Source organism: Erithacus rubecula (assembly GCF_903797595.1).
Source record: "Erithacus rubecula genome assembly, chromosome: 12".
Classification (NCBI taxonomy): domain Eukaryota; kingdom Metazoa; phylum Chordata; class Aves; order Passeriformes; family Muscicapidae; genus Erithacus; species Erithacus rubecula.
In genome coordinates this window covers 19,587,031-19,608,165 of record NC_136664.1, presented here as the reverse complement: position 1 = coordinate 19,608,165, position 21,135 = coordinate 19,587,031, and the positions used below count along the sequence as shown (strand labels likewise).

Below are 21,135 nucleotides of genomic sequence, written 5' to 3'. Positions count from 1 at the left end.
AACATATTAAATCATGGGTACAAGCACTCCTGTGTTCATGGGATGATACATTTCATAAAGTTCTGGGTGATGACTGTGGTGCCATCCACACAATGCTAAGATCATCTTAGCACAGCAAGAAAACAGCTTTGTGTGAATGATTTTGAAAAACAAGAAATAAGCCAAATATCTACTTTTAGCTGTAAAATCCTACATCACTGAACAGGGCAAAGCAAATAGATGTGGATTATTTTCCAGTCTAGGAAGGAGTCTTGCTCCAAAGCAGGATGTCCAAATTGGAGGGTTCTGGTACTACAGCCAAAGGACAGACATGGGCTCACCTCATGGACAGAATTACTGCATTTCCCAAAGGAAATCTTAAACAGCAAAACCAGTTTTGAGCTACTGACAAAGTATCACCTTAAACTTCACTCTGAAGCAGCAGGGTTCTCCTGCCAGAGGCTGATTTTATAGGAAAACAATGTATTGCCTTCCACTCCAAAGTAAAAATTGGCAAGAATTTCAGAATTTCAAATCCCCTTCTATCTTTATATTAGTCTAGCTAAAATTATGAGAGATTTTATTTATTTAGAAGCCACATATTTTTCTTATGCTATCCTAATACCCCACACAAATACTCCAAATCAGTTACTTTAGTCAATCATAAAAACTGAGAAGTTTCTTCAGTTGTTATTTTGGAACTATGGTGAATCTGTATTTTCTCTCTCTCCTTGTACATTTAATACAGGATTTGATTAGTATAATACTTGTACAAAACTATTTTGAAATATGGTGCTTCTGAAAAACAGAAATAGGTGAAGTAGGTTGCTCATAAAGTAAAAAATAAGTTAAGGTCCTTCATTCTGTGAAGCCGAGTTTAATTTTAACCACAGTTTAAACAAATTTTATAGGAATTGCAGGGCATTTCTAGAAATAGTAGTTTTAAGAAGCTGAGTACATTACACAAAATTAACTACTTTTCTGCCAAAGAAATACAGCTATACCAGGATTAGACCTGTTACAATTATCTGTAATACCCAAAGCACTCCCAAATCCCTATTTTATCCAGTGAAATAAATTTATGCTGCAATAAAAATTACACACAATCCCTCTGCATTCATGTAACTTATTTGCTTTCCTGTACTTGTAGATGTTAGTGATAAATGGAGACCTTGACAAGATTTCCAGTCAGGATGACTAACCAGCCATGTGGCCCAAATAAGATTGCAAAAGCACATGCTCCAAGTCATCTGAATTTAGGGGAAACACACTCTGTGTCTGAATCCATTCTCATCTATCAGTCTCCAGACTTCAGTAGTGCCAGGGAAAGCAGAAAAACTCCTGTAACTGAATGTCTTTCTAAAATACTGGTTTTGGCTGGCAAAGTAAGGATTCCACAGTTGACAGGTGTTTGTGAAAGTACAAGCCCAGAGAGTGACACATTTAAGTAACATGGGTCACATTCCAACAATAGATGGATCAAGCAACATCAAGCTTAAAAGCATGAAAACAAAAATGTTAATGATTACCACAAAGATTTTAAAGTATAGACTACAATTCATGCTCAAAATTTGAAATAGACATTATCTATTTTTCATCTAGATTTTGCTCTGTTTTCACAAAGACTTGCTGAGTTTTTTATTTTTCATTCTCTACGTCTGCCCTATTTGAACACTGGCAGCTCACTACTAACAACAAAAATCTGTTTGCACTGCTTGTGTGCTCCTTATGTAGGACCTATCACAAAGAAAACTTTACACAGGGCAAAGACAGTGCAATCATCACATGACTAAAATGAGCTTTAGTGTCTGAAACCAACTGTGCCACACAGCATGTCTTCAAAACCAGGTATTTTATTCTTTGTTAGGGACCCAGGCTGACTTTAGGTTTCACTCAATCTACTGTGCTTACAGCAAGCCCTTCATACCTCTGCTGCTCCTCTCCATGATCTTATTGCATCCTCCAGCTCATTTGTGGGGCTTATATTTGAGGCTCCAGTCCCACTAACATTCTTCCTCTCCTGAGCTACAGCTTCAGCAAAGCATGAGTGTGCCACTGGCTGGACCTTCTGCAAAGCTTGTGACAGGAATTGGAAGTGGACCTGCATCACTGTCAAGAAACATCGCCCAAGTACCTGTGGGAGACAAACAAACCAGTTTTAAGCACAGAGAAGAGCTTTCCTTCTTCCTTTTTGTTTGGTGTTTGGGGTAAGGAAATATGTTAAGCTCCGATTTTTTTTGTTAAAATAATGCAGATAGTAAGACATAATATTTAACAATTCACTTAAAATAAGAGAGCTTTAGTTGCTATGAATGAAGGGGACATCAGACTAGTCCTGAGTCATTTTTAGTTCTGTACTCAAGTTCTGACTACTTGATGAATGAAAAGCTTGCTCAGTTACTTGGCAAAATCAAGCACAAAAATGGGAGTAGCATATTATCACAAGGACCAAGCCAACACCAAAACCCACCTGCACAAAGACCCGGCTGAATTTCTGACAAAAATCCAAAAGAGCGACAACAAAACAAAATCACTTTAAAACATTAACACCAAATGCAGGAGTTGGCCCAGCAGCTCACCCTGCAGCAGAGTGGTCGTGGGCAGGCAACGGGCATGGAGAGGGCAGGAGATGCCACCCTGCATCCACATCCCCACAGGCACTGCCCCTCCTGCTGTGCCCAAAGACACCCAGACTCCTGGGTGCCACAGACCCTGGGCCAGAGCAGCAGTGCCACCATGCAGGGACACCCTGGGAGCCCAGGGCCCCACAGGACCCCTCTGTGTGCCTCTGGGGCTGCACTCCCTGCACAGGAAAATGCTGACAGCCAAGTGTAGAGCCAGAGAGCTGCACTGAAAGGATTTTCCACACCACTGTAGAAAGTATTTAAAAGCTATTCAAAGTGTTTCTTTTATGAAATTTATCACATAAAGCGCTTTAAAATGTGTATTTGACTTTGATTTATTAAAAAAGACTCAACTTGAATTCCATTTTCGGAATAATTCATAAAATACACAGATAATGTACAAAGCCATCATGCCTCAGAGCCATTAAATCATCTGCCTTATTTCCAGCTACATTCTTCTGGAATAAAACTATTCAGACACGATGTATCTTCCTGGCAGGACTCTCCAGTCACACCAACAGCTCTATGCATTTACTATCTACTTCAGAAGAACCAGTGGTGGCAATGCTTTTTTCCACTGCATCCAGACTCCTTTTGACATTCCATTCTGGTTCAATCACTTCCCTTCTTTGTACAAGGCATAAAATTAAACATTTTTGGTACTTTGACTGACCTCTGAAAGTGGAGCTCGCCTTATTAAAAAAAACAGTCAGCAAATGATAAAATGAAGAAAACTTCAACCTTCCTGGGTATGAGATTAGAAAGATTTATAAGAAAACTGCAGGAAGAGGCAACTGGTGATCTGAATTATTACTGATATATTCTGAAGAATGCAGTTCCCAGGGGAAGATGAAACTAGACTCATTAGGAGTTTCAAGCTGATTAAATTTCAAAGAATATTTAAGGTACAAAGGTTGAAGTTTCCCCAGCCTGGGAATAATGCTCAAAATAAACAAATGATTTAGGTTTTAAGTGGCAGCACACAAAGTTCCTATAACTTAAAATGTTAAACAGTGAAGATAAGTAGTAACATCTGCTTTACTGAACTTTTGTTTTGTTTGAAAAAAAATCCATTTCTCCAAAATGCCTTCCTCCAAAATGGATAAGGATGGTTTAAACTGCTTCTCTATCAAAGTTGTGGAGGATTTTTGCACTGTTAAACACTCCCTTTGGATGAATGGCAGATGCTAAACTCACTGTAAAGTTTAAAAGAGTTCACCTGGCCAGATTTTCTGCCAAAGAGCCCAAAGTTTGCCTTATCCACGGGAAGGTGCAGCTGGCAGGGAGCTCCCCAGGCAGGGCTGACCCTGTGCAGACAGCACAGGAACCTCTGCTGCAATCCCTGCAACAGCACCAGCACATCAGCAGCTTTCCACAGAGACACCACCAGTGCTTTTTACACCTTATTGTCCCTCTTTTGCCATGCAGAAGTGTGTGACTCTCCTCCTTCAGGGCAGAATAAACATAAACCCTACAGCTGTGCAGGAATCAAAGCTGAACTGGAATCTTCTCAAGTGGCAAGCAGTGGGATTTCCTTGGGAGTGCTGATGTTTTTTAAATTTCTTAGATACATTTATATTGCATGAACAGTGAGGTCTTCAGGTTCCAAACTTTTTGTCCCACAGAACAAGCTCCACCACCTTGACTTCCCTGACCTGTATCAGGCAGGACAGCTGCTTTTCCCAGCAGAGCCTTACCTGAAGGAATCTCTTTTCCTGCTGAGGCATTTGGAAAGCAATGGGATTTTTGGTTCCCTACCAACGGGAGCACCAGGTGAGATGCAGTGTTAGGTTACTCCATCCCACTCCTAATGGGGGCACACAGTCAACTCTGGAATATTCCACTGGACAAAGTGCACACAAAATTGCCAGTTTTCATTGCTAAACAGGGATGCCATACAAATTGCCCAGCAAGAAAATATTGCACAACAGATTCCTTAAAACAGAACAGTACCAGTAATAAAGTCAGCAAATAACAAGTGTCAGTTTTCCACACTTGATAAAAACATTGGCTAGCACTTCTCCAAGTACTATTTTATGCAGTAGAACTTTATTTTTTTCCCCTTTTTTTTTCCTTTTGCTATTTCCTGAAACAAGCAGAATGCTCTAAAAGCCAAACACCATAACAGAATTATTTGGTGGTTTCCCTTAAGAGCATCCTTAGTGTCACAGCCTGGCTGCCACTGCACTGGTGTGCCCCATTATGAGCCAACAACCTTCCTGTACCTTCCCAGAAGTGGGCAGAATATCACTCATTTTCATCCCTAGCAGTTCTCTGCAATTCCAAAGAGTGATCTCATGGACAGAACACCTTCAAGGGAAGACTCAGTCCTGCCCCGGGGTTGGAATCACCTGCAGGCTGAAATGGATTCCAGCAGAAGCTGTGAGACTTGGGAAACACAACAGACTCATTTCTTCCAGCAGTGACCCTAAAAGCCACTCATCACAATCTGATCCTGACAGCTACTGAAATGGTCACTATCATTTAGCAGAAAAACAATTAAATGTGAAGCACTTTAAAAATAAAAAGCAGCAATTAAAATGTAAGACAAAATAATTTTTTGCTACTAACAGTTCCTCAAATTAGAAGAGTCTGGAGCCAATCCCTGAAAATCCCAGGAAAGAAAAATTTTAAAAATAGTTAAATTTGGCTTTACAGTGTTTGCTACGGAAAGCCTACATTTAATATTTACTCAGACATTTTTGTCTCACAAGATTCTTGTTCAAAAAAATCTTAGGCTATTTTTTATACATAAAAGCCAAAAATTATCTCAATTTAATACAAAACAGAGTATCCAAGAATATATCTGATGCCCAACCATGCATTCCTTTTTGTACAGGAGGACAACGTGGACATTCCTCTCTCATCAGTACCACTTACATGTAAGACAATGCACAAGCCCTGTGTAACTAAAAGTCATTCCTTATATTTTGCAATAGTGAGGCTTCTGCAAAGCTTCACAAGAGATGGGGAAATATTCTTATTTTTACCAGTTTTACTCCTCCCTACGGATTTGCTTTAATGCTTTTATTACCAGAAGCACAGAGTTACTGCATTCCCCCAGCTGACAGACATGGAAAACACCTCTCATTTACCCTGATTCCCAAGCTGTTCCTCACCCATACAGGCACAGAATACCCAAGAATTCAAAGGTGTTTGAAAGGGGAAAAGAGAAAGAAGAAAATAGAAGCCAGCATTTGCATTTCTGAAATAAAGAATCCTTGGGAAACTTCCATCTGTCACCACACTTTGATCAGGAGAAGTCACCTTCTTACACAGCCTGGCAGACAGTTCTGAGCAAGCAAGCTTTGTTCTAAGAAACAATAAATAAATTAAAAACCTCAGCCCTTGGTGCTATAGTCCAGGTTGCACAACAGCTTTCGGTCCAAATCCAAGTCAGGTATGTTCACCAAAACTGAAGGTTTTTTGACATTGCCTTCCCTGGGGACAGAGCCCACTACAGTAGATAAAGACTTGTGACACCTCAGAAAAGCCACAGCTCTGCTTGAATCCTAAAGCCAATCTGCTCTGCTGGGACTTCTCACTGCTCCTAAAAACCACAGCCCGTGTTAAGCAAGGTTTAGGAAAATTGCATTTTCCTTAGCTGGGCTCACGTGCAGTGTCCCATTCTCATGTCCTTCTCATGAATTTGGGGTTCTGCCCCACTGCACCCTGAATTACAACTCACCTCCCACTGTTTCCATAACACCAGATCTTCCACACCCTCCATCCCTCAATCAAGAGCTCTGCAGAGCCATTCTCAGGGTCCAGCTGAGCTGCCACTTGGGGGTTTCACCATCTCTCAGTTCTGTCAGAACTGTGAGCTCCTCCAGCACCCACTAGAGAAGCTGACAAAGCAACTCCAGCTACACCTGTATTCCCCTCCTGGTATTTTCCAGGGGAACAATTACACTGCCTCACACTCTTCCCCCATCACTTCCCTGTTCAGTAAACTCTGATGAAGTCAGGCAAGCCCTTTATGTTTTTTCTGCTTACATTGTGAATTTTTTAATCCTGCTTGCGGTTTTATGAAACGTTAACTTCTCTATCCACCAGGGGGAAAAACAGTGAACCACTTTTTAAACTGAAATTTCAGCATCAACAGCTCAGTCTTCAAATCCCAGAAAAGCACAATGGGAGAGGATCTCACCAGGTCACCCTTCTGTCCCTAGCAAGGAGCAATTTCACCTAGGTCAGTTCTGTCAGGTGCAGGTTTAACCTGTTCCATAAGCTCTGCTCCCTACCCTTTGTAGCAATCTACATCAGTGCTCCACTAACATTACACAGGATTTCCACAGCATCTAATGTGAATCTTTCCTTCTGAAATTTTAAGTTCCTCGTTTCACCTTACATGGACATGAAGAACAGACACTGACATGTTGTGGCAGCTTATCACATACCTGAGCAATTTTGATTTTCCTTTTCAGCCTCCTCTTCTGTAGAGTCCATCTTTTCAATTTGTTCTCTGATGTCCTATTTCCTGGGTGTCTAACTACTCTTGCTACTCTCCTCTGCTGCCTCTTCAGTTGCTCCCTATTTCTCCAAGTGCACCAGCATGTGAACTGCTGTGTTTAAGGCCATAACAGCCAGTGAAGAGTTCAGTGCTCAGTTCATGGTTCTTGCAGGTTAGGGTTGTGTTAATACATGGTAGCAGTCTCTTTGCACACAGCAACAGCACTAATTTATTATTTCCAATGCACAACACTGACCCTTACCCAACATCAACTCCCACAAGTCCTAGGACTGTTCTCCAAAACTGCTGCCCAGTGGGCTCCACTCCTGAGGCTGAAAAAGTCTATTTAAATATTGCAACATTCAGCTTTCCCCTCTGAATTCCATCCCAACTGGAAAACTCATTTGTTCGAGATTATTTTTAGCTCAGCAGGTCTCCCAGCATACCTGTATCCTGTGCTTTCAAGTCACCTACAAACAAATATATTCCTGTACTGGCGTCTGCCAAGGTCCAGTTCAACAGTGAGCAGCTGCTGCTCCCTGGGCACAGCCACCCAGCCCCTGTGCCTGCAGAATTCACTCACCTACACCAGAGCCCTGACTGACCCACAGAACAAACAAATCCTTGCATTCTGCTGCTGCTAAAGACAAAGCAGAACACAACACTTGTCTCATTATACAGAAGTTTCCAACAATCTTGCATACTGACTTTTTTCAAAGCCATGTGCAAGATGCAGTTTTAATTAAGAAAAGAGCCCAGGAAAGTACAATGAGAAGTGGTGGGACAGCCCAAGAGGTGCAGGCAGGAAAGCACAGAAGCATTTCTGCTCTGCTGGCATTCTCCACACTTGCTCCCACCACAGAGGGGAGGGAGCACTGCAGGTGCACACAGGGCCCAGAACAAGAGTTAGGCCTGGCCAGGTAAAGCTGGGACCAAAGGAAGCTTCTCTGGCTTTAGGTTGGCAGGATCTGCACCCACCTCTTGCAAACCCTGCCTGCACAGCACGTGGGGCAGGGCAGAACCAGCACCCACCACTGCCTGCCCACTGGCAAAAGCAGTTCTACACATGGCTCCAAGTCCACAAAATCCCCTAGAAGACATCTAGTGCTCCCTATGTTTTTTCTTTTTTTAATTCAAAAAGTCCTTCAGCACATCTATTAAAGATCAATTAATTACATAAACTCACTCTTTGATATACATTGCTATAGCTGTAGCTAAAGAGTGATGTTACTGGATTGTCTTTAAAAATATTAGCCTACAGAGATGTTTATAACAAATAGACAGCCCATTTTACTTCAGCCTGTACCAAATATGCAACACTGAGAACTGTCACACACAACTGCAGGGAGAGCTGTGACTGACAAATTGCATCCTCCTCAATGATGCCATCTGGAAGTGGTGCAGTTAGAGAAAGGAGATAATGCCTGACAGGCACAAATATTCATTCTTACAAAGTTACCTGAAATTTAAATCAAAACCAAGAGAACTTAAAAATAAGTTTTCCACTCAGGAAGTAGTTCTGAAGGAATAACTCTGCAAAGACTGCTGCAAAGTGAAGAAATATGTCAAAACACAAGGAGCTACTTAAAACTCCAGGGATTTATCTGTGAATAACACTTAACACTGCCTGCTATGTAACACATTTATTAGGGGAGAAACACCCAGACCTTCCCAAGCAGGATGGTGGGAATTTGGGGATCCTCTCTGAATCTTGATTCTTGGGCACTTGTGTATGAACATTACAGCAAAGTCATGACAAATTTTTACAGCACTAGTCTCTCACACAATGTGTTATTTTCCTCTTACAACAGCTCAAGAAGACACAAATGTTCTAAAGAGTAATAAAATATTATTAGTCAACTAATATGTAGTTTTACTGAAACACTGATGACAATATGCTACTCCCACGTGCTCAGGTTTCCCCTCAGAATGGATAATGCCAAGGAAAGTGTAGGCTGATTTACAATACCATGGCAGAACACTGCTAGAAACGTTAGCTAACAGAAAATGGTTTAAAACTTTTGTCTAGCTGGTTCTTCTACAGAAGTACCTACTGAATAGCTAATTTAACATAGATGGAGGTCAGAGCCCACAAATGACTTGGTACTCTCTTAGTACATAAGAAATGAAGAGTTTCTTTCTCCACCAGCATTAGCCACAAATCCACAGTAAGGCATAGAAAACTCTTGGTGCAGAGGGGGTTTCGAAGAGAAATGCAGTTAAGAAGAAATGACACAAACTCACGTGCAAACCAGGTAACTCACCTCGATGTCCTGTAGGCTGAACTCTTTCTGATCTTTGAAGTTGGCAGCGCCTGCACTCAGCTCCATCAGCATTTTTGCTATTTCTGGTTTTATTGCTGCTGTGAGTCGACTGGCCGCTTCCATGACATGTTCCTGCACGTCTTTCAGTTGCATAGCTGCCTTAGAGTAGTGCGAGTTCCTGAACACGCTGCTGAAAAGGTCTGTGAGGAAAGTGCTCGTCCGGCAGAAGACGTTGAGCGCATCCAGGTATTTGGAGATGCCCTGCTGGATGTCGGCGATGGGGGTGGTGTGGGGGGCGGGGTGGGAGCAGCCGCCCGCAGCAGCCGGGGACGCCAGCGGGGAGCCGGGGGAGGCCAGCGGGGCGCTCAGGGCCCGGCCCAGCTCGGGCAGCTGGTACTGCTGGTGTTGCTGCACCTTCTGCTTGGACCCGCCAAGCAAAAAGCGCCGCTTATAGTCCATTTTGCTTTCTTGTGCACTGCAGCAATACATAAGTGAGTGCTTGTCCAGAGAGTTCTTCAATTAACAATCACTTGTCAAATTCCTTCCTCGGGTATCTATGTACAGTAACAATGCGGGACTGTGTACATAGGTTTCACAAAAGGCATTTCAGAAAGGCGAGCGTCTGTATAATCTGTATCAGCAGTGGGAATGGCAGCAGATTTGCTGACTCTGTGTTTTCAGTGTTCGGTGCAGCCCTGCTGCAGTTATAAACTGTACTCAAAAAGCAAGCCCAAGTATCTCAATAAAGCTCTGTCTCTTGTGTGGTACCCCCTCTGCACGCAGAAAAGCCAACCGGAGCAGAGAAGTGATCGCCTACAAGTTCTTCACGAGTGTAACATTGTCACTTGCTGTCACATCTACAAAAGTTAATTTTGTCAATGCAAATAATAAGTTTAGAAGCAATACCTTAATACAATTCTCCCATTAGTAGTATCAGGAAAAGTGGAGCAAACCACCGATCAACAGCGATTATAAAAGCAGTGCAGAGGCTCTTTCCTTGAAAAAGCAAATCCTTATGTCAGCAGATCAAATATCTTCAAATGTCTTGACAGATCCAGTCTGCCAACTCAGTTTACTTGTAGTGTCTCTTCTTAATATCGGAGGGGGGAAAAAAATCTGGACTGTTTATAGAAGACTTTGCAAATATAAGCTATTAAAAACTCGAGTGTTTGTTATTGCAAGCCTTCTTCCCCTTTCCCTGTTAGCTGAGGTAGTTGTTTCTGTGTAACATTAAGAAGTGGTGCTTCCAGACTGCGTTTGCCCTCAATTGCAGACTCAGAACAAAAATGCACGAATGTATTTGTAAGGCCTCTAGGTCATTTCCTGTGAAGGAGGAAAAAAAAAAAAAAAGTTTAAACATTAGAGAACAATGAGAAGGTTTAAAAATTTAACTCCTGCAGTGTCCTGGTTCACATTTCTGGGAAACACAGTTAACAACACGCAAGGATCCAAAGGAAGAGAGAGCTGCACTGACAGTTTCAATGGCCAGTGTCATCCTGTTGCTCAGCTCAACACTGTTGAATATTTTCTTGGTAATTCTTTCACTCTAGGTTGTCAAATTTAAGAGCCTGGTTAATGCCCAGTGCAAGTCTTGCCCAGTTAAGAAAGGTTATTACTGCAGAGCTCAGGGCGAGTTAATCGCATTTTCTAATCTCATCCTTTAAAAATAATTAAAGAATGAAATCAATTAAAACTCTTTTCATGCACCATAGTTTATTGCAGAACACTCCCATTCATTTTAATAGTTTACTAAATCAACAGACACAGGTCCTTAATTTTTTTTATTACAACAACACACAAATCTGCCTAATCCTACCTGAGATTAGCTGAGAAATACAACATTGTGTTCCTTTCCAGTGTGATGGGCAGGCAGCATCTCTCCTACACAAGGTGGTTTATGAGGCACAACTGCATGAGAATCTGACTGGTCTAAATAACACATCAAAGTAGGGAGGAAATACAATTTGCACTGCCCTGCTCCTACCAGCAAGCCCTGGTGCAGCTGGAGAGCCACGAGCTCCTTGAAGGCATCTGCAGGGAGGTGAAAGAGCCTGAGCAGTGGGAAAGGGCCAAGAAGGAGCAAGAGGTGTTCAGTAGCAGACACTGATCAAACAGTGTCAGGACAATGTCAGAAGGATACAATTCCTCCCATCAGTTTGCCCAGCCCTTGCTCCAGCCACACTTCAGGCCACTCTCTCTCTCTCCTACCTGATTCTATCAAACAAGGATATCCTTTCCTTACTGCAGCAATTGCAATGTCCCAGGCACTTAGAAGAATATTCCAGGAACCCTTTCATTTAACAACAAAATGTTCCTTTAGCTGTAATATTTGAGCAATGAAATCTGTAATAATATTGTTGAAATGGTTGGGGAACAAAGATTTTATTTTCAGTCAAAATTTCTAATTTCCATCTGCCTGAACACACACAATAATCATTCATTCCCATTTTGGCACATATGTAGGATACAAGCATCCCACAGATAAAGAAGGCAAGACACAGCAGGACAAAACATCCAGAGCTGGGTAGTCTCACTCCCACTAAAACAACAGGATACAAGTTTTTCAGAAGTTGTTGCTGCAGATGGTTCTGCTTCAGAGATCTAGAGTGAACATTCTTTCATATTCACACTTTTTAAAACCTAAAACTCAACAAAACTACCATAGGCATTTCAGCATCCTTAAAGTACTCCAAACTGACCACTTACCTCCCTGACTACTTAATACTTCTCTCAGTATTTACACTGAATGTGTCAAAATGCAAGAAATTCATTAAAACCATAATTTTCTAGGAAGTCCTGATGTCACATGCATAGCTGAAAGTAATTTTCTCCTTGTTTAACAAGCTATGGTGCCTTACAGTGGAGAGCATAATTAAACTGGCTTCCTTGACTGCATATAAATGTAGATGGATCAAGAGAGTTGGTTAATTTAAATGCAACATAGAAGTAAATTAGTGACTGTTTTTCCTAAGTAGACATGAAGTTTCTCATTGCAGAGGAACTTCAGAAATTATCATGAAAGAAAAAACTAAGAAGGAGGTGTCTTCAAGCTCTGGGGCACTGCATAAGGTGGAATTATCAGAGATGCATCTCAGCTCAGTGCTTGTGAATACACACAGAGCAATCAGGATCAAACACTGAACTCATCATTTGGAATGGTCAAATATTTAGCCAATACATAAACCTGCTGCATCATTAAAGAACATAAATGCTATGATCAGAGAAAAAAAATTGGCTTCATATTTTCTACAGTTATAAACAAAAATGACAAATCATTGTGTTTTACTTCTAGACAATTTTGTAGTCAAACTTGCAGGTATTTACTCAATTCTTCAGCTTCAAAATTTCCTTGTAATAAAACCTACACAGAAGCTTAAGGAGGACAGCTTGTATCTTCAGCTGCCATTTATTCAAAGAGAGGAAAGCTGCATGCCTCAACACCAGACATGTGTCTGAATACTATGTCTGAAACACTATAATGAGCCCTCTGACATGCTACATACAAAATAAACATTCCTCCTTTTGCATCTTTTCCTGAAAAAGTGAAGCACAGAAGGTTCCCACGCTCCCCCTTCCCTTCCCCACTGCTTTTGGTGCGTGGACTAGAAGTGAGAGCTCCAGGCTGAACTGGAGGGACTTGGGCCAATCTACCTCCTGCTACCTTAGGGGGAAAAAAGTAACCAAGGTGTTTCCTTCTAGTGATACAAGAACAGCATGTTATCACCCAAAATACAAACTTAAGCCTCTGCTTCATTTTGTGGAAAAAAGTACAGAAATCAAGTGAAGGAATTACCAAAAAAAGTTACCATGCCACAAAGAAAGGTGTTTTAATCCTTATGCAATCAAAACCAAAACAGTGCACCACAATAGAATTAATAGATAGTATAAACCCAGCTCCACACTGAACACCACCCTGCTCAAAATGGCAAAACACTACTGGAAAAGCTCAGCACAGTCTTCATATTCTCACTTCAGGAGTTAATGCTGAAGTGAAGGAACTGCTACTAGTGCAGACTGTTTGTACTTCCACAGAATCAGACAGCTGCACAAGCTGCTCTAAAAATGGCCACATTTCCATAGCGGAAAGAGAAATTGCAGGAAAATGAGTGCAAATGCAAATTGAGTTTACTACTTCTTTTTAATGCAGCATCCAAATTTTTTTTGCTTAGATACTTCCCAGAAAAATACTTTTCCCCACCTTCAGCAGTCACAAGAGATACAAATAAAGAGGGAAGACTTCCAGACAAGTGCAATTTGCTATCCCCCAGTTTGTTTTGGGGCAGCACGAGGGGTCTAATCCCCCATCTATCCTGTTTGGGATTACTCTGCTAGAAGAGAGGGCAACTTGTTCCTGAATCAACACAGGAAACAGCAGAGGAAGCAGTTCTGACCTCAACTTTAAAAACTGGCAAAAGATTGCCTTCAAATGGTGTTCTTTATGGATTCTGTTGTCCTTCCAGTGAGTAGGCAATAAAACACACAAGAGTAAGATAGTCCAAAACACCTGAGCTAATTTTTTGGAATGTAGCACTTCATATTATTTCATGCTGGTTTTAATTTTATGAGAATCAGATTCCAAATCTCAGGATGAACTTAACACCGCACCCACCACTGATGTAAAATAAACTAAATTCAATTAATGTTAAAAAAAAAAAAAAAAAAAAAAAGCTCCAAAAGACACAACCCAGAGCAGCCAGATTGCTTACCCAGGAAAAGCCTGAACAAACAAACCCACTGTGAGGCCAAAAGGCCAGGAAGCTGCCAGAGCCAAGGGCCTCCTGGCAAAAACACACACAAGTCCCTCTGGCATTTAGAGACACAAATAGAGTGCAAATCTAAAAGTTACAACACAAGCAAAGGTGTCATTCCACCTTCAGCTCTTGCCACTAACCTGTACATCCCATCCATCACCTGGCCAGGACACCTGGGGTACAAATGTGAATACCTTCAACCAAAGATGTTCTAAATGGCCCTCAACACCTGCAGAGCAAAGTGGGAGCAGGAGAGCAAGGGAAGCTGGTGCACAAATTACTGATGATGGTCAGGGTCCCTCTGTCCCCACCACAGCTGGCTCAGGGATACGGAGTGACCAAGAAACAACAATGTGTGTGGGCATCCAGTCACAAACACCTTGAGCAAGGCAAGCCTGGCTGGGGTTTGTGGGGCACAGAGCACCCCAGAACAGCACACACTGCCAGGGATGGTAGCACAGCTCACCTGCAGCACACACTGCCAGGGATCCCCAGCACAGCTCACCTGCAGCACACACTGCCAGGGATGGCAGCACAGCTCACCTGCAGCACACACTGCCAGGGATGGTAGCACAGCTCACCTGCAGCACACACTGCCAGGGATCCCCAGCACAGCTCACCTGCAGCACACACTGCCAGGAATGGCAGCACAGCTCACCTGCAGCACACACTGCCAGGGATCCCCAGCACAGCTCACCTGCAGCACACACTGCCAGGGATCCCCAGCACAGCTCACCTGCAGCACACACTGCCAGGGATCCCCAGCACAGCTCACCTGCAGCACACACTGCCAGGGATGGCAGCACAGCTCACCTGCAGCACACACTGCCAGGGATGGCAGCACAGCTCACCTGCAGCACACACTGCCAGGGATGGCAGCACAGCTCACCTGCAGCACACACTGCCAGGGATCCCCAGCACAGCTCACCTGCAGCACACACTGCCAGGGATCCCCAGCACAGCTCACCTGCAGCACACACTGCCAGGGATCCCCAGCACAGCTCACCTGCAGCACACACTGCCAGGGATGGCAGCACAGCTCACCTGCAGCACACACTGCCAGGGATCCCCAGCACAGCTCACCTGCAGCACACACTGCTAGGGATGGCAGCACAGCTCACCTGCTGCACACACTGCCAGGGATCCCCAGCACAGCTCACCTGCAGCACACACTGCCAGGGATCCCCAGCACAGCTCACCTGCAGCACACACTGCCAGGGATGGCAGCACAGCTCACCTGCAGCACACACTGCCAGGGATGGCAGCACAACTCACCTGCAGCACACACTGCCAAGGGTAGCAGGTATAACAGCCAGGCCTTCAGAAGGCAGCAGGCAGATCCTGAGCAGCAGTGGTTTGAAATTATGGGCATTATTGAGCCAGAAGAAATGGGAAGCATTCCCTGGTGGGGACTGGCAAAGGTGGCACCAGTGTGCCCAGGTAACTACATCCAGTCTGCACCCCCAGGGATCAGCAACAGGTCCCTTCTTGCTCCTCCTTTTACACAGGTCACTAAGTGCAGGTAACAAAATAAGTGGACTAAAACAGATGGTGGAACCCCTCCAACTAAACTTTTCAGGATCCTCATAAATAAACACATTTTAGAAATCCAGTCAGGTATCCCCAACTACTTTTAGAGCGAGTTTTAAGACAGGCATCACATTTTTAACTGTGAGTTGACTCATTTACACTCTCCCAAACTGAAGATGGATTACATCTAAAAAACATATCCATTCAAAAATACTTGTAATTGGAATTTACAGACCAGGGATTTAATATAAAGAAGTGTTCTAATTTCAGCAACAAATCACAACCTGATAAATCAAATTCTACAACTTCTCCACTACACTCATCAATATACCACACCTATTGATACTAAAATTGTCACAGGAATGGCACCTAATATATTCAATCCACCCATGAAGAGAAAATACACCCAATGAAATGTGAGTGGGCTTCTAATATTTGTTTTCATTTTCAAACACTGTTTTGAACACAAAACTTTTCAGAATAATACAAGAGCTGAAACTACATTTTAAAAATTAAACTTCCCAGTCAACAAGAAGAGCCACCTTCAAGTAATGCTGCCAGTCAGCAAACACATATCCGCCTCTGACATCAACCAAGTTATTCAGCACCTGGAATTTCTTATCAACACATCACAAAGACTTAAAGCATGCAAATGCTTTTATAGGGGGTGACAAGTATCTTCACTAATAGGGCAAATAAGGATTTTTTGGGTTTTTTGTTTTGTTGTTCTGGTTTTTTTTTTCTTTGTTTAGGGTTCTTGCACACCCATTCCCAAAGCTGGCAGGATGCAGGCACAGGACAGCAGCCTGGGAATGCCAGCAGAGAGAGGACTCTCCTCACCAAACCCTGCCTGCCTCTGCTCTGGAGCTACAGATCCATGAAGGAAAGCCAGCATTGCTTCCCAATGGGGTGGGCTGCAGACCCCAGGAGAGCCCATCCATCTCCTGGATGCATTTTTTAGTTGGGTTTTTTTTTGTCACCCAAGTTGCAAAAATCTTCTATGAGAGGAGGATGGAGGAAAGTCAGAAATAGACCGTTATACCAAAATCATTTTAGCTCTTGGTAGCTCATGAATTGCTCACTGGGATTCCTTTTTGGCTGCTTGCCCAGAACAGTTGGAGGAAAAAAAAACAAACCAAAACAAAAAAGTAGTCAAGTGAATCCTCAGTGAATCCATGAAGCTCCTGTTGGGTACATTCTTCTCCCAGGGTGCCCATTCCCAACAGCAGCTCAGCAGAGCCTACCCTCCCACTCTCTGGGGGCACTGGGTGCCAGCAGCCACATGGAACTGCCCCTGTGTCCCCCCTGCCCCCAGGACACACTCCACAGCACAGTTCAACTAGAATCAAACTGAGCACCTCAAATTTTAACAGAGCCAGTTATTATTGGAACCTGCTCTCACTTACTAGTGAAGCAGTTTCCATCCAAAGCATGGAGATCTGTTAAAGCAGCAACCTGGTTTTATTAACTCAAAAAGCTAATTTCACTGATTATATATATATACACACACATATCTAGATAGATATACCTAGTATTTATAGAAAGTCTCTGAACTACTTTATTGTGCTTTTGTCTGGAGCTTTCTTCCCTTCAAAATGACATTCCTTAAAGCAACAATAGTAAATTATTTATGCTGATTTGTATCTTTTGCATTTGTACTGAAAAATCCTGTAGAGGCACATGCCTGTTACGTGTCCAAAATTACAAGACAAGAACATGTCCATGTTCTGCCCAAAAAACCCAAATAACCAAAGACTGTCACGGAAACCATTCAGAAACAGAGACAACTGGAAAAGGCTGAAGAACATCAAATTTGGGGAGTTAGGTAAGCACTGATGGTCCTGCCTGCTCAGCACTACACCACCACACATCCAAACCTTAATCCTTGAGAAAAAAACCAATAAAGCTGTGTAACTACACTCTCTAAAAGAGGGAACGTAGGTGCTCTGCAGTCACATTCAGACTTGTCAGCACAGTGAACTGGATTTTTCCAGGGCAGAGCCTACAGTCCATCAGGAGACATCCTGCATTTTTTTTTTAAGTAAAACACATAAAAAACCACTCCAAACAGCACTAACTCAAGTCTCAGCAATAAGATATGACAGCAAAGGAAAAGCTGGTGAAAGGAATGTGTTAAACCAGAGCTTCTCTCAGCCTTGTGTGCCTCTGCCAACATCAAAAATAGATGCCTGTGTCAGATCAGGATCACTGTCTCAATCCTGCCTTGGCAATAGGTGCTTACTTATCTATTTTGAAAGCAGGACCAATTCCCCTTTGAAAAGAGAAAGAAAATAATTCCCAGTCTTTTGAGGGAGCAGCCTAACAAAGGCCCTGCACACAGCAAGAGAAATTCCCACACGTGACTGTCAGCCAGGGGAGACTCCAGGCTCCACCTCTCATCTCCCAAAAGAGTGCACTCACCACCAGCCACAGGCTGGAAAATCTGCTAGGAGAGGAAAAAGCTCATGGGATCACCCTGAGAGCAAGCATAAGCAGCACAAATTTCCAGAGAAAAGGCACAGCTCTGCCTCCCAGACAGCTCACCTACAGAATTCTCTGGTCCTACAGGACTGCTCAGGATTTTCCCCATCCATGGAGAAAATCACTTCCCTTCCAAACAGGGAGAAACTGCAGCCCACAATTTCAACCCAGGGACAGTGAGCTGACAATTTACAGAAAATCCTGAGATTAAGTTAACATGTTCCTGTCAATGATCTTTTTTAGGCCACATATTTCACTTCCTGCTGAAGGGAAGTCAGGAAGGAAAGGCTGAGCTAGATAAATATTCAATTAAGCATATGTGGAACAGGAATATTACTTGGTCAGGCTTATGCACCATGGTCCAGTTATGGGCACCTGAGACAATTCCCAAGTCTGTCTTTGCACCCCCAGCCTGCACACCACATCCACACTTGAAATCCTTCTAAGCAGAAGCCACCCACGTGGCAATTCTTCTTCACCCTGTCACTCCTGATGGCTGTATTCAGAAGGAAAAATGTCTAGCATGGTGTTTTCTATTTAAAACTTAACTGAAAAAACAAGCATTAAGAAAACCAATTTAATTGTTTTTCAGTTGTGTACTGAAAACTCCAAAAATTACCATTTCCCAAGTTTATGCACAAAACCAGCTTTCACATGTGGGGTGAACACAACACAACAAAAAACAACACCAAAAAGGCCCTTTACAGCAGACATCTTAAACCTTGGGCTCACTTCAGTAATGAATTTAGGCACAAGTTTAGTTCCAGGTCCAGTTGGTTGTGTCTCCCACCAGGTAAGTGTTAAACTTGCTACACCATCAGTTGCAGCTTTCCAGCATAAGCAAATGTCATACTTCCTTTTCAGTAACATTAACTGGGAAGAGATGTTTTCAATACACAGTTTAAGATCCATGCTAAAAATTTCTTCTGTAATTTGTTAGAGGTTTAGGAAATCACTTTGAAGAGCTTACTTACTGCTGAGTCTGTGCAGATCAAGAAACCAAGCAGAAGGCTCCACATAGAGATTTAAGATCAGCTTAAAATGATTTGTCCATGAACTCAAACACTGCAAAAAAAGCTTCCACAGCCAGAAAAATGGGAATAATTCCCACTCTTTGACAATGTACACAGAGAAATAAATGAAAGACATTCTTCAAAACACCTTCTTTCAACAGTTAGGTTCTTCTGAGGAAGCTTTCATTTTCCTGAACAAATCACACCTTAAACAAAACTTGGAAAGACAACTGGGAATAAGAACCTGGGTGAATATTACACTACTCAGGCATGACACACTGCATGCTCTAATACATTATATATATATATACAGGACTAAGGGGCTAAAGACACTGGATTAATTAGAGATACATTTATCAACTTACACATGAAAAGAGAATCCTAACCTCACACACAAAATGATGGGCTCTGGTCTGATCATTGCCATTGAGGAAGGTGATCTCAGTGCTAAAACTGACTGGTTTTGCTAAAACTTGCTTAAACTTCAGCCTGATGCTGAATGGCAGAAACAGAAGAATAGATCTGGAAAGGAACAGCCATGTTGGAAAAGCCAGGCACATACTTATGCCAATGCATAAATCCATGGTTTACCCACACTTCAAATTTAGTTCTGGTGTCTCATCACCCTCCTTTACAGAGGGGCTCACTGAGCAGCCTGACCACAGGCTCAGGAACCCAGATGTACCAAGTTGTTGGGGACAGTTTTAAATTAGCACTGCCCACAAATTCACCCTGCTCTTGCCTTCCCTAGACATCCATTTATAACCTCCAAAGGATAGAGGAAATTGAGGTGGATCAGTTTTGAAGCCTGAATCAGCCACTTTTACTCTGCCACTCTCTCCACCCCAGCAATCACTGAAAGCAGTGGAACAGTCACAGACAAAAGTGCCACAAGGACACACACACTGTTTACAACTCCTCTGCAAACAGAAACATTTCCTCAGCCCAGCCTCAGCTACTCCATTTCAGATTGCAGCCATTCTGCTGCTCCTGCAAACACAGATAGCACATTTCAGAAAAGCCTCAGGACTTGCACTTCCCAGCACACACACAATTTGAATTTTCTCACTGAAATAAATATCCCTAAGCCAAACTGTTTTAAGAGTTTGTGATGCTATACAAATTTTAAAAATCCAAACTCAGTAACTTTAGTAGGCATTTTAATTATTCTAGTACTGCTGGATAAAAGTAGTATTTCAAGGCAGAGAAAATTATAGATGATCTACACATTTAAAGCTCCTCTATGAAGAAGGAAGTTCTGACTACTAGAAACATGAGACAGATTATGTACAGCAAATCCTGTAAAGCCTGTATGTGATTTTTTTTTTTTTTGCCTGTTTGCAGCAAGGATGATGAAAGCTTTCAAAACATTTGGAGTAACTCAACACCAACAATCTTTCCTCACCCAAATTACTAGGCTGCTCCTGAATTCTCAACACTTGCCACAGAATTCATCTGCAACATTCTTGTTACCAGACTACATCAAAATGATGAAAAAACCCTGCAAATGCACTTTCTTAGCTGCATTAAATGTACTAATCCTAACCCCCTTGTATAAATAAAGTACCAATTACTAGCATGTATTTCCACATGGAAACTATCCTCTTTTTCATTTAATAACTATTACCATAAGCACTCCTTTGTGACTGAAATTAAAAACTAATCCAATATTTACTAATATTTATTCTCTTCAGTACAGAGTAGGAGCTTTATCTTATTGCTCTCCCAACTCATTCATTGAAAGTCTCTTATGTGAGAAATATTAAGTATTCTGAAATGATATTAATTTCATTTCCAAAAATAGGAAACAGGAGTCCATATCAGGAGAACTGACATCAGCACATCCCTTCAGTGCCACAGGACACTTGCAGCCACAGGGTTTTTGCTGTCTGTGCACACAGAGATTCTGTCTCCACAGAACAGCTCCTGTCCCAGAGCAGCCTTTCCAAATGCTTTATGGGCTCACTGTATCTGAGCAGCAGTAAATTCATCACTGAACAGCTGGAGTTTTGCCCAGGAAAACAAACTATATTCTACTCT

At 42.4% G+C, this 21,135-nt stretch overlaps 1 protein-coding gene across 4 annotated transcripts in view; it reads right to left on the bottom strand.

Moving 5' to 3' along the window:
* GARRE1 (granule associated Rac and RHOG effector 1) overlaps positions 1–21,135 on the bottom strand; it is a 60,372-nt gene that overhangs the window by 20,502 nt on the left and 18,735 nt on the right. For all 4 annotated transcript variants that reach the window (XR_013775643.1, XM_079316471.1, XM_079316470.1 and 1 more), the window contains exons 2-3: positions 9,321–10,643; positions 1,907–2,113 (exon numbers count right to left, since the gene is read on the bottom strand). Coding sequence is in view for 3 of the 4 variants with exons in the window: in XM_079316471.1 (XP_079172597.1) it covers positions 1,907–2,113; positions 9,321–9,809 (696 nt within the window). In the remaining variant the exon portion in view is untranslated. The remainder of the gene's footprint in view (positions 1–1,906; positions 2,114–9,320; positions 10,644–21,135) is intronic.